The 18,522-nt window shown below is 30.3% G+C and overlaps 1 protein-coding gene and 1 long non-coding RNA gene across 2 annotated transcripts; one reads left to right on the plus strand and one right to left on the minus strand.

The window, feature by feature from the left end:
• Positions 1-1,513: 1,513 nt before the first annotated feature.
• LOC113374563 lies at positions 1,514-8,203 on the plus strand. Its single transcript, XR_003366997.1, has 3 exons — positions 1,514-1,552; positions 3,398-3,560; positions 8,154-8,203. It is a non-coding gene; the product is annotated as an uncharacterized LOC113374563 (long non-coding RNA).
• A 225-nt stretch (positions 8,204-8,428) lies between these two features.
• LOC113375484 (mucin-19-like) lies at positions 8,429-18,188 on the minus strand. The gene is made up of 6 exons (XM_026615417.1): positions 18,156-18,188; positions 17,881-18,039; positions 16,290-16,446; positions 14,513-14,792; positions 12,536-13,007; positions 8,429-8,857 (listed from the first exon to the last, which is right to left on the minus strand). The coding sequence occupies exons 1-6, from the start codon at positions 18,186-18,188 to the stop codon at positions 8,429-8,431; spliced, it is 1,530 nt and encodes a 509-aa protein (XP_026471202.1).
• Positions 18,189-18,522: the final 334 nt, after the last annotated feature.

An 18,522-nucleotide genomic window follows, 5' to 3' on the forward strand; every position in this document is an offset into this window, starting at 1 on the left:
ACTAAGCAAACTTTGTTTGACGTACAAAATGACAAAGAACCGTAAGTATTTATTATTCTAATTGTTTATACAGTTTTTGTATAAACATTCTAATAAAATCTGTCATTTTTTGTATAATTAATTGAATTAATTAGTTCAGTAATAGTAAGGTTTGTGCTTCAAACCATTTGGGGCATGTATAAATGTTTTGATCTAATTTATATTTTACTTTTATTTGCTCATAAAATACATATTTAGAATTATAAAAGCGCCAATTAAATATAAGTATATAAAACTAAGTGCCTCCTTTGAATATATTTAAAATCTGTATCTGTCAGATACACTGCGCCCGATTCTGTACATATTTGTACTGCACCCGACAGAGGGTTAAGAACAAATACCTTGGAAGAATTTTTATACGAAGTAAGTCGAAAGTGTCCGAATAACATTTGGACCGGCCGTGGTCCCGTGGTAAGAACGTGGGCTAGCAAATCCTAGTCCCGGGTTCGAATCCAACCTCGGTCGGTTCGGTATCAAAGCAGCTTGATACCAAATTTTCACTTGAAATCATAGATTTCAAATATGATTTCAAGTGAAAATGGCCTTTCGTGGGCAAAGCTGTAGTGGCAACACGCCACTTGGAAGTAAAGAGGTACTAAGATGGTATCGCTTTGAAATACAAAAAGGAAGTCGAATTTGTATCCCTATACAACAGAAAAATGTAAAGGCTCTGACATCGTGCAACCATGATTGAGTGCATTTTCAACTCAACCCACGGACCTGCCCTTGGAAGAAATATTCGTAAAGAAAAATGTAATAAACAGTAAAAATATGTAAAGAAAAAGTAAAATATATGTAGTATGTAAGATAAAAAGAAAAAAATAATTAGTAATAAAGTTTAAAAAAAAAAAAAATAATAACACTTCGTACCGATATGCCTAAATCAGGAAAAAAAATAATATTAAAAACACATATTTTAGTTACGATTTGTCGGTGGCTTGGTGTGTTTGTGTTTTTGCTCATATTTAATTGATCCGACGCGTTGAAAATGTTATGGTAGTTTTTAATGTAACTTTATAGAAATATATATTGAAAAACGTAATACATTATATATTTATTATTAATTTTATTTATGTTTATCAATAAAAATTTATGGTTATTAATAAAAATTCATTATCATGAATAACACGGGAGGTCGTTTCGTACCTCATGTACATTTAGTTTCACAGTGCAAAAAGAATGCGGGTTGCTTCTTTTATATTTAGAAGTTTATAACAGATCTAAGCTATTTAAGAGAAAATTATAGTTGATTATACACATTAAAATAAATTATTTTACCATTAATATGTTCAGGACAGCATGTAAATTAAGTGCGTACGAATGAATTCTCAAACAAACATTTGCAGCATGTGTATGCTATTGCTTTATTTTTAAATTTGACAAAATAAATAATTTATGACAAGTGTGCTGTAATTAAATAGACAAATGTATTCAAAACTTTTTGGTGAAGTGAAATAAGTGGAGAAACCTTAAATCTGTCTCTAGACTAATTTATGGGGCTTCTTGATGAGTGGTGAGTTCTTCTTATTTCAATCAATTTTGTTTTATGGTTACAATTTATACTGATGAAAAATAATGTTACCGATTCTATAAGAGTATATATATATACATCAATTCATGTTAGATATTATATCATATCTAAATTTATCAGACCGCAAGACTTTGCTCATTATATTCCAATTAAATTAATCATAAACTCTAAAAATTCTTCTAAATTTAATTTTTATAATTAAAATAAATAACAAATATAGAACAATGACATAAGTTATCCTTTACCATCCGGCACTGATTCGAAACAATATACCAGCTTCTTGCTGCTGAATTCCAACAAAAACGTACCTGCTGTAAATATCATATTATTGTGCATGTTATACAATTTGTGGGCATTGAAGAACATACATTTACAATAATATTTAATTTTATTTCCTGTAGCATGTTAAAATTGAAAGCAATTTCCAAAAGGCAAGCAAGGTTTGGTTCTACTGTCGTTATAATTACCTACCGTCATGACAGATTTATCGTTATAATTACCTACCGTCGACGGAACGGATCAACCAATTTAAATGATTCAATAAGGCAGGTCCAGTCGTTTCGAAGATACGGTACAAAAAGTGCGAAAAATGGCAATTTAGTTTTTTAGATAGCGGTTGAATCAATCAAAAAACATTTTATTTGACGAAATATTGACGGAATGAATAGTTGACAAAATTTTTGGAAAGGCATGTCCTGGATTTGAATCTCTAAATTCAGAAATATAGTTAAAAATTGACATTTTATGGTCAAAAAATGATAATTGCACATACGCATATCAAATTAACAAATATTTTATACAGATTTTAATAATGAGTGCTATTTCTTTAGTTTTCATACTAAAGTTTATAATTTTTAAAATTTACTTATGTAGTTCAAAATGAGGTAGACGACATTTTCGACACCATCGAATAACAGACTCGAATGGGTTTCAAATTTTTCAAAAAATTTCAAATTTTCAAAAAAGTCGTTTTTTTTTCAAATTTATCAAAAAAAAATCAAATGTTTTCAAATTTACAAAAAAAAATCAAAATTTCAAGTTTTCAAGTTTTCAAGTTTCAGAAATTGCATGCACTAGTTTATTTCTGCACTACTGAACAATTTTACTTTTTCCATTTTTGACATTTCTTGCGGAGGTACGATATTATAATCCAGTTTGTAAGTTATTCAGTAAATTCACGTTTAAGATTTAATAATCAATCAGTCATTGGGCTTGCCCGTAGGTAAACGGTTAAGAGCGACGGGACCTGAATCAGAGGTCCCGGGTTCGATACCCACTTCGAGTAGCCTGTTGTCAGGCAGCAGTGACAACGATTTTTACTTGGAAATATAGATAGCAATATGTTTCCAAGCGAAAATAGCCCTTGCCCGGCATTGCTGCACCAATAAGAAGCCAGCCCTATTACATTAATTCTAATAACAAAAATCATCAAATATGGATGGATTAACCATTAGGTTACCATCTAAAAAATACGAAGGAAGGAGAAGTTTCAGCCCAACAGCTCATAGGACGTAAGGTTCTGATTGCTGTTAAAAATATAATAAAAAAAATCAGTTATTAATGAGGTAATTTATATGATGTGAATTTCTGCATATAATTAAGATGAAGACATAATAACTCTGCGTCTATTGGCAATTTATTGTCTAATTTATAGTAATCAAATATATTTGTGTTGGTTGAATTTATTTTGGTGGAATTTCTGGTACGCAATCATCTCCTTTAAGACACTTGAGTTCTTCAGTGTCGAATTGTAAGCCAGTTGGACAACTTTCATGAGTCATTTTCCATTTTCTGTCTACTACGTAACATACATAATATTTCTTGCAGTCCTTGCGATCGGCGAAGGGTCCACGCTTGCGGCAGATCATTCTAATTTGGAAGAAAATAAAGTATCAGAATATTTATGGACAATAATTTTTATTGTAATAAGAAATTCAGTAGCGAAGTATCATCAATTTATTGGAAACGTATAAGGAAATTTGACTTCGAGGTTTAAAGAAAATATGTATAAAAAAAACTATGTTTCAAATGCAAAGTAAAAAGTTTATAAGAAAATATTTTAAACATTATTTTTGCGTATATATATATATATATATATATATATATATAGTAAGAATGAATTTAAAAAATATATGTAAACATTTCATTTACTGTATATGATTAATATACAAAACATGTATTTAAGATCTTTAAATTGGTATCATATTTTGTTGCTTGTGGTTTGCTTTGAACGTATATAAAATCAGTAAAAACTTATTTTGAAGGAAAATTTTTTGATGAAAATTGAATGTTGAAAAATAATATATAACTATATCATTTAAATTATCCATAATGGTTCAAATATCCAAATGTCTATTAATGTACCGTTAATGAATCTTTATTATGAAAGTGAGTATGACAACAAGCGTGGGCTAAATATATTTTATCACAGTGCTTGTTTAAATCATTTTTTCTAAATTTACAGAACTATATATATAAATAAGCGTGAAAGGTAAAATAAGTTGTAGAAACTTAGTAGAATTTAGTATTATATTATATAAATAATTAGACATCTTAAAATATTTTATATTATATATTTTTTTTATGTTCTGAACAACAATCAGATCTATTTTTAATTTTCTATATATATATATATATATATATATATATATATATATATATATATATATATATATATATATACGTACAATAGAATGCAGGAATGCATGATTTGAATCAGAATCTCTGTTTGTTCAATATTTATTAAATACTTATTTTACCCTCCGTCGGTCGGAGTGGTCTGGCCAGACTTTTTCCGACTTCAATTAAAAAAAATATACTTCTAGTGATCCTATCGACTTGAAATTTCTTGACGTTTCCTAAAATTTCATTAGCTGTCGATCAATGAAAAAATCAGGACGAAAAAATTCTGGAGATATCGGGAGAATGATAATTATAAGGATATTAACTTTTTTACACCTCGAACGGTCGGAGTGGTCTGTCTAGACCACCATACATTTTGTATGAAATATGACGCGTTTTGATCAGTCTTTTGTATTTTTTTCTGGTATTTTCTATTCAAACTGCGTTTTATATATTCTTTGCTATGTGTTGTAACATAAATGTTAGTATTTACATGAACACATATGAAAATGCCTTGAAAACCTATCAATTTATTGGCTATCGCAAACATTGTAAATCAGCGCACATTATCAACAATTTTTCTACCAGTACTGCGTTTGAAACTTTTTTGGTAAACCTGTAGCCGTATGCAATTAAAATTATATTTTCACGTTGAGTTACTGCTCATTTCAAAGGCGACGCACCTCATTTCGTTTTCATTTGAATTTCACATTCATTTCAAAGGCGCCGAAGAAGAATAAATATTGTTTCTCATTGATATAAAACAAAAAAAATTAACAAAAAAAGCAACGATTATTTTATATTCTATGATTTTTTTTGAAATATATTCATTAGAGGTAAGCTCAACACATGCAAAAGACGGTAAGAAAAAAAATCAAAACTATAAATATTTATTACTAATAATCGATAATATATAAGACATCAAAAACTCATTTATCCCATATAAATGCATGTAAAATGAATGGTGGTCCAGCCAGACCACTCCGACCGTTCGAAGGTTAATAAATATTTGACCGACGGAGGGTTAACTATCTCTTAGCAGATGAAAATACCGCAGTGTCAAGCGAGTATAAATTTAATTATATAGAATTCATAAATGTGCTCAAAATGATAAGAAAATATCAGCAAGTAATGATGACTTATTTCGTCGCATTGAATTGCATATTATGTAATATATGTAATAACTATTTAAAATATTTGAGTAATGATTTACCCGCATCCAAAGGTTTTTGGATTGAACCATTGGTTGATCTCGTCCTCGCAACGGAACACGGTTGTCTTGTTGGTTTTGGCGTCGCACATGGCGTATATAGATCTGTCCGGAGCGTAGGTGGCGAATAACTGACCGGGGGGACACGTGAGTACGGCGCAGTCCGCCTCCGTCTTCTTTAGCTTGCACATCGTGGTGCTGTGGTCATACACGTATTGTTCGGGGCACATGTAAGGGGTTGCGTCACCGCCGGCCTTGCTGCAGTAGTAATATTTAGTGCAGTCACTTGCATCTGTAAAAAGATACTTGCTTTAAAAGTATTCACGAAGTAAACTTTATTAAAACTAATACAAATATGATGCAACAATCATCAAGCAAAGTTTGCGTTGTAGTCATAAGTTTAATATACATAATTTAGCTTAATATATAATATAATATACTATTTCAAGGCCTGTTATTTTGATTCGGGGATTTAGTTTATATATATTGGGGTTGTTCGGAAAGTACCTTTGTTTTTATAGACATTTTGGCACGTATTTTCGTACAATAAACAATTACTTTAATAAATTATGTATTGGCAGTTTTGATCGAACATCTTTTGTCATACTTCTGGTATTAATATAATTCCGAGAACATAAATTTTTCGGTCGTTATTGACAAAAAATTGACCAAAGTGCTTTTTGACATGCTGATTTGAGGTAAAAGTTTTCCGCCTTAAATTTTTTTCATTGGCTAGAACAGATAATGGTCCGATGACGGTAGGTCTGGAAAATATGATAAATGTGTCATTGGGTCTCATTCAAGCTACAAAAACTTTTGGCGATTGACCAAACTTATGTGAGGTCTTGCGTTGTCTTGATGCAGGACTATACCTTGCGTGTGGGTTAATTCTGACACTTTCTATTGAAGTTTATCAGTTAGTTTATCCAGCTCATGACATGTGGCATCCGAATTAACCGTATGTTATCCTTGAAATTGAAAAATGAACAACTTCTTTAAAATCCTACGTTACTGTATCACCTTTTTGGCAAATTTCAGCTTTGCACCTGTTTTGAGCAGGTTCTTTTTTGTTTCATGGGCAATTGCGTGTATTATATTTTTTAGATCCCATTTGACATTCCTAGTGACAATTTGCTTCACAATCTAATAATTTTCTGCGTAACACACGTTTCTTTTTATGAGAACCATACATTTAATTTCCAAGAAAATCCCAGATTTTTTGAGTGGTCATGAGCTGAGCAATGAAATCTCATGTATTGTTATTTGCCAGTTTGCATCAACTAATGCCTTTCTCACGTCTTTATCAGTTTCAACCGTACTTCTAAGACTTCGTGCATCTTGGACATCAAAATATCAGGAATGAAGTTGAGCAACCAATTTTGACACTGTCTTACTATCAACACGTTATTACCGTACACATGGGTCAATTTCGTTTTGACTTAAACAGTATTTTTACCCTTTCTAGAGCAAAAGAGTAAAATATATCGAAAATCTGCTTAATTCTTTCCGTATTCAAAGTGGCATCATCCAAAAACTACTGCATATAATAGATTAGAATTTTTTACATACAAGCCTTAAAATATATTTTTTCAAATCATATAATAATTATGGGCTTGAGTGTGATGTTATAAGTTCAAAAAAATATAGTTAAATTCTGGTGGTAAAAAAACGAAATGACTTTTCAAACAACCTTATATACATGAGATTTAATCTTCAGGGCAATACATCAATTGAAAAAAATTATAAAAGTTTTATTATTCCATACGTTTCGACATATTATTTTATATCATCTTCAGTGAAATGTAAACTGGATTACTTCTAATTATCTCAGATGAAAATAATCTGAGATAATTAGGAGTATTCCAGAATAAATTTCATAAAAGTTCAATTTTTTAAAAAGTATTGCTTAAAGCATTTTTCATCTACCCTGCATGGTTAATTTAGATTTAGTATATCGCAATATCCATGTATCATATTTTTGATAATAGCATGCAAATTTTTATCAACGTCAGCCCATGGGATCTCAGCGCTAATAATCACATCGTCATCCTGATCTGTAGTTATTTTATTATATAGCCAGATTAGTATACATCCAGATGAACACAGTTTCAAATACTTCATGTTGTACGATGAAATTCTAGAACGATTTAAGTTTTTGTCGGAACACACGTGCTATAATGTTATGCCTAATTACGTCTGATTGCCCAGGAAGAAACAGCTGATGTATCTCGTCCCAAGCCGGATTGCATGTAAAAGTGGTAAATAAATCTGGGCATTAGCATTGCATCTTAAGTATACTCTTGTATGTTACGTGGACTGCCAAAATATGAAGATAGCATACTTTGCATTCCCACACTCAACTGCAGTCATTCACAATTGCATAGTGCTTAGTCTGTTTTTGTCTCGTACAAAAGATATTGATTATATTAGTAAACTTATATGAAACTTATTTATAAAATATCGTATAAGTTCTATTTACAATCTACTTTTGTTTTCGCGATATTTTGTAAAAGTCGCAGTCAAAAGATCTGATATTTGCGGTCGGTGATATGTGTCTTATGCAAATAGTAGAAAACAATTCTAAATGAGGATTATATTTTGGGCTAAAATTTTAGCTCAATCGGTGCAGAACTTTTTGAGTTTTTTTAAGCAATTAGCAATGATCAATATATTTTTAATATTTAAATAATATAGTTAATTTATCATCTCGATAGTTCATTTTAATCCTTTTCTATGATAATTTTATAACAGTGAAAAAATATTACCGGGCATGTATCCTTCAAATGTGCAAGAAATACCGGATGCTTTTTTACAAGTTTCATCTTCCTCGTCTGGTTCAGGAGCGCATTCGTTTTTAACGCAGAAAGGATTCTCTGGACTTTGTTCAGAACATGTGATTTCAAGCATTGGTTCTGTTCCTTGGCCATCGCACATCTAATCAAGAATTTTGTATATTATTATTGAATTCAATATTTTTTTCAATATTTTCAATCATTACCAAGGGCATAAAAATAGCTTATTTGATTTTAAAATCTTACCAAAAGCGTGGAGCAGTCTTTGCACAATCCTCCAGCTGTTCCAGCTTTACAAGACTTTTCTCCCGATGGCGCTGCGGTCGTAGCATCTGGAGCTGCAGTTGTAGCTCCTCCTGCTGCGGTTGTTTCTCCTCCTGCGGCGGTAGTTGCGTCAGGTGCTTTTGTTGTGGCATCAGGAGCTTTTGTTGTCGCATCACCTGCTGCTGTTGTTGCATCAGGAGCTTTTGTGGTAGCATCAGGCGCCTTTGTGGTAGCATCAGGAGCCTTTGTGGTAGCATCAGCTGCTTTTGTGGTGGCATCAGCAGCTGTTGTGGTTTCAGGCGCATCCGTTGTTGTAACTGCACGAGCAAATCTGGATCTTGTCATTGGTATCCCTTCGACATATTCAGGCAAATCCCAACTTGCAGCAGCTACCGAAAACTATAAACAATTTAAATTGGAAAATTATATCAATTAAATAAAAATAGTGGCGGGCGTTGCTTGGTCAGTAGCATGTCCGACTCACATGCACATGAATTTGAGTTGTTCGGTTAAAATTGAATAAAATTTGCCAAACGTTCAAGGAAGATATTAATATAAAAACATAGATTTAGAAGAAAAAGAAGAATAAACTAATAAATAAATGAGCTAAATGGAGCAGACACATTTTATTTGTAAAAAAAATAATTGGATAGAATAGGTTATATATAAATATAGTATATCATAGAAGAAAAGGAGAAAAAGATATAGGAGAAAAAAAAATGATATTTTTTTTTATTATGTACTATATAATTCTATGATTCGAACTCTGCCAAACTCGACATCAGGCAACAATATTTGTCATTGTACAATTTAATGTTAAATATTCCAAATGTAGGAATACCAAAGTACAAACTTGATTTTATATTTAAATTGTTATAAACTGCAGGGTACCGTGGGTTTATATAAATTATTATACCTTTTATATTAAATTAATTCTTTACAAAATATTTTTTTTTTAAATTTTAATTACAATCTGTTATACTTAGGACATTCAGCAATTGTTTTGACTTTTCTTATTATATGAATCTTGAATGGATGCCAACCTAGTAATACAGTCCAATTATGACTAATTATCTATACTCGAAGTATTTGCTGACATTTTTATTATATATGCAACTATATCCACGAGAGGTGATTTTCACTTGAGGCTATAATTGTGATCTATAACCTCAAGTAGAAATTTGACATCAAAGTTGCCTGATGCCAGACTTGGCGGTAGCGGGAATCGAACCAGCGAACCCGGGACTAGTTGGCGCTAGCCCACGTTCTAACCGATATCGCCACCGCTGGCTCCTCCACAAAATATAAGAAAATTTTAAATTTTGTTCTGGTTTCTGCAACAATATTGAACGGTATTCTTTGTTTTCATTACATATTTTTAACACACTATTCAGTTTGCAATTGTAACATTTACTAACAACACTTGAAATATTTAAAAATAGCTTTTTGTCCACTAATTATCAGCATTGAAAAATTTGTATAAATTTTGCAAATATTTTCGTAATCGCGAGGAAAATTTAGTAACATTAGTCCACTTTAATTTTGTTAAAAATAAACAAATATTCGTGTACTCACAGCTGCTACGAGAACGATAGCAAGAAACTTCACCATTGCTGGTTAATTGCTGAATTTGCACTAATTAACTTTTTCATATTTTAATTGAACTGCTTGTATTTATAGGCTCGTTTGGTAAATTTGATCCAAACATGGCAGGGGAGTATCACTTTACTAATTTCATCTGTTTTTCTATTTTTTTTAAATATATGATGGGTAGTACCGTCTTAGGGCAGGTCCGTAAGCTGAGTTAAACACCAACTAGATTCAGGGAAGAATAGTGTGAGAGATTTTCCATTGCCATTTTACACCGCAGTGCCCGAGATGAGCTTATTTTCAAATCAGTCGTTGGCAAATTTGTTTGCATGATTTTCAAGACAATCACACATTTGAAATTAGAAAGTGTATTTACGAGCCAAAATTTAAAAGTAATTCACCATGCAGCTGTTGTTTTGTTTAATAAATTATCTATTTTCTCCAAATTAGATAATAATAGTTATCAGTTTATTTTTGTTTAGGCAATAAATAACTATTATCTATTAAAATTTTATCAATAATAACTTGAACCAAAATAGGAATTTATAATAAAAATAATAAAATATCATAGATAACTTTAAATCTAGCTTTAATGTGATTTATCTACGAATTTATCTACAATTAATAATTGATTCTTTTGATTCGTTATTCTATGAGAAACTAAATTAATATTTAACTGAGCATTTAATTATTTTATGCATATTGATTACTAGTATTTAGAGCTATTAGATATTCTAAGTTTGCTACCTGCCTTGGACAGCGTGATGTCAAAAAGCAGTGGTTTTGGTTTTCACTTGAAAATATATTTAGTAATATGTTTTCAAGTGGAAATAGTCTTTCGGAGCATTTTTGCGTCAATAAAACAAATTTATGAATATTAGATAAATTGTAATAATAAAAGTCATCATATAGAGATAGGACAACCTGGCTTGGAGTAAGTGCAGCACCTGACAGGGCATGCTGTTAAAAATATAAAAAACATCCTGAATAATATTATATTATTGCCATATTAATCAAATACCCTAAACATTGTAATTGATTATATTATTATATTTATGTAATTTTTGGAACAGCATTATTTAGTGAATTATTATAAAAATATCATATCAAATACATTGAATTTATAGTTTATCAAAGGTTTACATCAAATGCATAATCATGTGCTTTTGTATAGCATTAAAATTAAATATTTTTGTATTTGCGCAAGTGGTGCGGAACCTGTGTTATTTACGAATGGTTCTTGTTGTATCACCAAAAGTTCTAATGTCAAGTTTAATTACCACGCATGAGTTGAAAGTAATATTACACTTTTGTAGGTTTAAATACGTCATTTGATAAAATTAAACATTATATATATATATATATATATATATATTAATTTAGATAGAAATATGAACAAACAACACTCTTTTCTGCACTATTTTATTAAATAATAATTTTCACAAACGTTTCGAGACTAGATTTGTCTCATCATCAGTGTGTTGTTATAATTTAGAATTTAAAGTATGGAAACCTAAATTTGCATTATGTGTTATCCGCTAAATGTTGTTCGAAATACTGTCTTCTGCCCCAACAACGATCATCGGTTTTCGAATTCTCAATTCTATACGATTTCAAGTAGATTTTTCAAGTGGCTAGAGTCACGCGATATCAGATAGGAAAGGAAGGATTAGGGTCCAGTTGAAAAATAGATGTCAATAGGAGAAAAAATGTTCTATGAATTTAGACAGTTTGTTTATAAAATTTGTTTTAAATTATTATAAATAAAAAAATATATGTACATATATATACCCATATATACAAATGCATACCCATAGTGCAAAACATCACATATACAAATACCTATATACCCAAAACATACCACTCATATATCCACTCAGAATACATTTGTTATATATATATATATATATATATATATATATATATATTTGAATAGTCTTGAATTTGATGTTGATATAATATATTTAATTCCAATTAAAAAGTCGGGCGTTACATCAATAAAAATAGTATGAGAGTTTTTAAAAATTTATTTAAAATCCATACGTTTCGGCTAGCATCTTAGCATTCATTGAATGGCAATTTGTTTAACTATAAAAATTAAAACTAAATAAATAATGTGTAAGAAATTTCATAAAAAAACAATAATAATAGTAATTGAACTTAAGATTGTAAACTGGATTACTTAAGATTTTCGAATCAAATTTAGATTTTAGTTTTGTAAAAGGCGTTGAAAACGTGTTTTTGGAAGTAAAAACTAACATTATGCTCAATAAGCAGTTTTCTCCGCGTTTGGTATAGTATAGTAGTTTTTGCTGTCATTCAAAAATAATAAAATTATGTTTTAAATTAACAGAATTTTTTTTAAAGCTAGATGATTATTTTATTTCACTAATAAATTCATAGATCTATACATAGCATTGATCTTCAAAGTGACCCATTTTTTACTACAACTAATTGCAATTAGTTATAATGGTTATGGTTTCAAACGCTACCACCAGAAGAGCCTGAAGAACCCCCAGAAGATCCGGAGGAGCCACCAGAAGATCCGGAGGTGTCACCAGAAGATCCGGAGGTGTCACCAGAAGATCCGGAGCCACCAGAGGATCCGGAGGAGCCACCAGAGGATCCGGAGGAGCCATCAGAGGATCCGGAGGAGCCATCAGAGGATCCGGAGGAGCCATCAGATGATCCGGAGGAGCCATCAGAGGATCCGGAGGAGCCATCAGAGGATCCGGAGGAGCCAGCAGTAGTAGATGCAGGATTATCCGTGGCTGGTGGTGCTTCAGTAATTTCGGGTGTGCATGTTCCAGAAACGCACCGTAAGTCTTTAGGTTCAAAGTATAATCCCTTGGGACATTGATAATTTTTAATTTGCCATCCACCGTTCACGACGAAGCATTGATGATACTTTGTACAATCTCTGCGATCAGCAAATACTCCTTCTTTTTTGCACACGATTCTTAAATAAGTAAAAAAAAATATAATTAACAAAGTAAATTGCTTCGTAGCGTACACAATTTTTTGATCATATTCAAAATTCATTGTTTTCTATTCTGTATTTAATGACTCGATAATATTTTTGACTCAATAATATTACTCAATATATTTGTAGTATTATATCAAATATATCAAATCGTTATTATAAAAACAGCACATTTGAAACGATGAACTTAGTAGTTATACTTATGTTTGCTACTAGATGTTTTCTTATAATTTTTTTTTCAAATTGTAAATAGATAGCAACAGAATAGTACTTCAAATAATCATTCTTGGTATTTCGGTAATGAAAAAACGAATGTAAAAATATTGAAAGTATTTATAAATAAAAATTTACTGACAGTAATTTAAAAGTTAGTCATTTTAAAAATTATTGTTTAAATGGGTGGTATCAATGGTGGTACAAAAAATTTACAAATGCCCACGATTGCAATGCTCTTATAATCCAAAATTATTAATTGATAATAATGTTGCAATGGTATATACTAGGATTTAGTTACAAAAGAATTTTAAAAAAATTACAAAATGTTGACTATTTGAGAAAGGGCGATTTTCATACCACTTTTTGAGTTTCTCGAATTTAAAAATAATAGAAATTGAAACTTAGGGATTAGTATATATGCTCATTAATTTTATAAAAAAGATTTGCTGAAAATTTCAGGTGAATCGGTTCAGTAAAACTCGAGAACTCGCGGACTTTTCATATAGATAAAGACAGTTTTGAGAAAAACGCGTTTAAAGTTGGGCAAAAAGGAGGAAACAGAAGATGATTAGCATGGTCAAACATCTGCATAAAAAAATTTGAATTTTAAAAAATTCTTTCGTATATATATTCTTAAATAGTTAAACTTAAAAAAATATGAAAATAAAAGTTTTTTTGATTATTTACACTAAAATACCCACTAAAATATAATAAGGGTATTTTTTATGTTATATATCATATTCCTTGTGTAATTAATATAGGCGCTGAAGGTAGTTCATGTACATTGCTCACGTAATTGTGTATTTCTTATAATATTAATAAAATATCAGCAAGGAATATTTTGCACAAGTTATCAAAATGATAACAACTAAAAGTAAATGTTTCAAACTCGTAATTGTGAGGTATTTTCTCTTAGTTATATCATTATTATTCTAATTTTTTCAGTTTACAACGTTATATTATGCACTGCATTATCTGAGGATTTCGACGAAAATCTCGATGCATTCTGCAGCGCGCGGTCAAAACAAATCGAAACTTTAGGAAAGAAAACCAAAACCGGGTGCTTTTGCAACTTTGCGTACATTGATTATGAAATAGAGAAACCGTCATAACAGGCAGATCCATAAAAATTTATATACTAGTATATATTTTGCGACAAATTTTAAAAGTAACCAAGTTTATTATATCTTATTAGTGACAAAGGGATTACTAGCAGTTTGTGTCTAATATCTAAAATATTATAAAAAAAGTATTATAAGCGGTACCTGCAGGAAGAAGTTCCAACATCAAACCATTCGTTGACTGCGTCTTCACATTGCATGACTGTAGGTTCTAATCTATCATTACACCAGGCGAAAATAGATTTATCTGGAGAATAGGTCACGAAAGAATTTGGTGTCGTGCAATTCATTACTGCGCAATCGGCTGGCGAACTTTGTTTCTTGCACAGATTTGTGAAGTGATCGTACACATACGAGGATGGACATTCGTAGACGGTTGATTCGCCATTGTTGCAATATATGTACCTCGAACAATCCTTGGGATCTGTATGCAAAATAATTGTAGATTATATAAAGAAATTATAATTATATTAAGTGATGTCGCTAGTCTACACGCATATATATTTTTTTCAATATTGTAAAATACAAAAAACCAGTCGAAATTCTATTTCCACAATCCTCAAAAATTTTAAAACATTCTAAAATTTAACTAGTGGTGCGTGGCATCGTCCTTAAGGCAGGTTGCTGGAACTTTCTGTACTAAAATTTAAATTTAATTTTTTTTGAAAACTTTGAAAAAATTTAACTTTTGAAAAATATGCAATTTTTTCGCGCTGTGTTAGCTGCGTAGACACGAAATATCAAATTGCGTAGGCACAGCGTAGCAGTCTAACGGTTAAACATAATTGCAGAACTCATAGAAATGTACAAAATTTGTACTTATTATTAAAATCTTAAAAAAATATCTGATAATTTTATATGCTAGTGTCTAATAATCTTTTTTGACTGCCGAATGGCATTCTTTTTTACTTTTTTTGTTGGATCTCCGAAACCGCTAGATCTGCTTTTCCAAAAATTCAATCCATTCTTCATTTTGCCAATACAAGTGAAAGGTATCTTAAATTATTGGAATTGGACGATCCGTTCTCTCAAAAACTGAATTACGATTTTGAGCACTTTTTGCCCCGTGTCTTTGAAACGGCTAAACCTGGCTTTGGCAAAAACTGATCAGCACGACTTCTTATTAATAGAATTCGTATATTTTTGAATTACTAAAATCGGTTGATTTCTGTTCTGGAAATCGTCCGCAAAAAATTGTATCCGCGCATACACACACATACACACATACAAACATTTTATCTAAGGTTTGCCAAAATTTGCCAATCAGAAGGTTTTGAAACGTAAAGATAATTGAAAATTTTTATTTTTGATTTTTTGCAATTGATATAACTATTACTAAGCTAAGAACCTAAATAACAACTGAAATTGAAAGGATCACTCAGCATTTGAGTAAATCAATGTCGTATATAATGTATTGAGAAAAATGGTTAATGAATGTTTCTAGCCCAAATTGTTATCTTCATCATGTAGTAAATGATCGTTACGAAAATGGTACTTTTGTTTTTCCTTAGATTTTTTATTCAAATCTACTAAAAATTGTACGCCAATTTAAAATATATCTTTCGTTTTTTCGTAATAGTTTCTGATGAACTATCCCCATTATTCATTTGGACTATAATCGGTGGGGAGGGGCTCGCGGTGCAAAAATCCATTGGATGAATTGTATATTTGTAATGTGTGCATATTTTTCTTTTAGATTTGATGAGCGTTGTTTCATTGATTTATTATCGTTTTGGCTTTTAAATATTAAACATTTTCAATTTCTTATCTTAACTATTAACTTATTTAAATATTTAGTTTTTTATTAGCCAATATAATTGAATATAATTTTTACATGCTTTGATGATATGAATGCTAGTTTTTCTGTTACGCTTAGTTTTAAATTAATATAAATTTTATAACTAAACTAAAATCAATTTACCTGGTTGATAACCATTCATTGCACAGGAACCACCTGCCTCACAAGTAGGATCGGTTTCATTTTTCACCGCAGTACACTGGTTGTTAACGCAATATGGAACGCTGGGATTGTCCCTGCAAGTGATCGTGGTAACTGGAGTCGTCGAACCAGTACAAAACTGTTTTAAAATAAAAAAAATGACATAATTAACTAACCAATTGATTAACTTTAGTTTCATTTTAAACTCAACTAGTGATACATGGCATTTCAAAACAAAATATTCAAAACTTTAAAATTTCGATAAAATCGACTTTTTTGAAAATTTTGAACTTTTTGGAAAAATCGAATTAAAAAAATACTTTGTTGAAAATATTTACAGTTAAGTCGGTTTTTCCATAGTGTCGAAAATGTTAAGAAAATTTGTTTGAACTATATAAGTAAACTCAAAATATTTTTAAATTTTAGTACAAAATCCAAAAAATTTAAAACAAAATGTTTCACTTATTATTAAAATCTTTATAAAATTACAAATAATTTGATGTCCATACGTCTAATAATTATTTTTGACACCCAAATGGTATTTTTTAAATCTTTTTTCTTGGATCTCCGAAACCGTTGGATCTGCCTTCAAAAAATTTTTTTCCATAATTTCTTTATTTTGTGAATACAAATCAAATGATTTTTTAATCATTCAAATCGGCCGCTCCGTTCTCTCAAAAACTGTATTGCCATTTTTAGCACTTTTTGCCCAGTATCTTCGAAACAGCTGAAGCTGCCTTAGCCAAAAGTAATCAGTACGTCTACGCGTCAATAAGAATCGAATGTTTCTTGAGTTATTCGAATTGGTTAATCCGTGCTCTCGAAGTCGTCGACGAAAAATTGTGTTTGCACATACACATACATACACGCACGCACACACAAACATTCATTTTTTCTAAGGTGTACCTAAATGTTCAGAAACTATAACTTACCCTACGGGAAGTTAATATTGTTATTGATTTATGAATCAATTTAGAAACAAAAAGTTTTACCCGATTTAATTTTAACTTTATAATATTAAGTCACAATAATATTCTTCTTTTCACACTGAAAGTTTCAACAATTTGCCTTGACCACGATAAAGTAAAAAGTTACATACCGTATTAAAGAAGTTGCACACTATGTATAATGAGAAGTGATAGAAATTGTCAAGCTATTTTTGGTATAGGTTTAGAAATAAAATAAAGGCATTGTTTCTGATCAATAAAGTAATCTATTCAGAAATCAACAACCTTTACAGAAGAAACTTGACCTGATTAGTTAACACTAGATTTACGGAACGAGCCAATTTGAAAATTGAAAATTTGGATGACTATATACATATAAAACTATATACATTGGTACAAACAAGCATGGAATTGATGCATTTGACCAAACGGTAAAAAATGTTTATTATTTTTTTTTATTATGAACATTTCATTTAAATTGGCTTGGACCTATTTTAAAAAAAATCCATTTTCTTGTATGAACCAAATTGGCTCACTTTAGTAAAAATTGGTATAATATATGCAATAATTTTTAATTGAAATATTAATTTATATAAAATTAACTGTAAATAATCTAATAAATTTACCAGCATGGTATTGCAATCATGACACATAGCGCCAAATTTTCCACTTGGGCACTGTGGGGGACCAGATGTATTTCTTGCTGCCACCATCCTTGGTTGCATTACGGGAGCACCGCGTAAATACATTGGCGAATAATTGGCAGCCACCGCCCCCACTGCGATCTATAGTAAATGATATCCACAAATACATATTTGAACTAATAGACATAATACTCAACTTTAACACGAAATTTATATTTTATAATGAAAACTATTATAATTATAGTTTTTTTATTTACCAGCACGATCACAAATTCCCTCAAATGATTCATTTTGCACACTTTACTTCACTGTGAATATTTGAGATTTTGAAAAAGCTCTTCACTTTATATACAATTTTTTAATCACATTATCAAAGACGTCAGAGGTAATAAACTTTAAGATAACGTGCTGTTAATATTTTGGGCACGTTATATTTATTTATTTATTTTAATTCATGCTCATATTTTTACTACCGTGTTTATGCTTAAACTATGTATGTAATCGCAAATTAAGAGTATACTTATGCATTGAGTATTTTTTTTTTTAAATTTTATTACATGGGGATTTAGCCACCTACAATAAATTTTACTTTAATATTCTATATAATTTTTTTAATTCATCATC

This window comes from Ctenocephalides felis, unplaced genomic scaffold (assembly GCF_003426905.1).
Source record: "Ctenocephalides felis isolate EL2017-DRISC unplaced genomic scaffold, ASM342690v1 CF-g0.4_SCAFFOLD_01886, whole genome shotgun sequence".
NCBI lineage: Eukaryota > Metazoa > Arthropoda > Insecta > Siphonaptera > Pulicidae > Ctenocephalides > Ctenocephalides felis.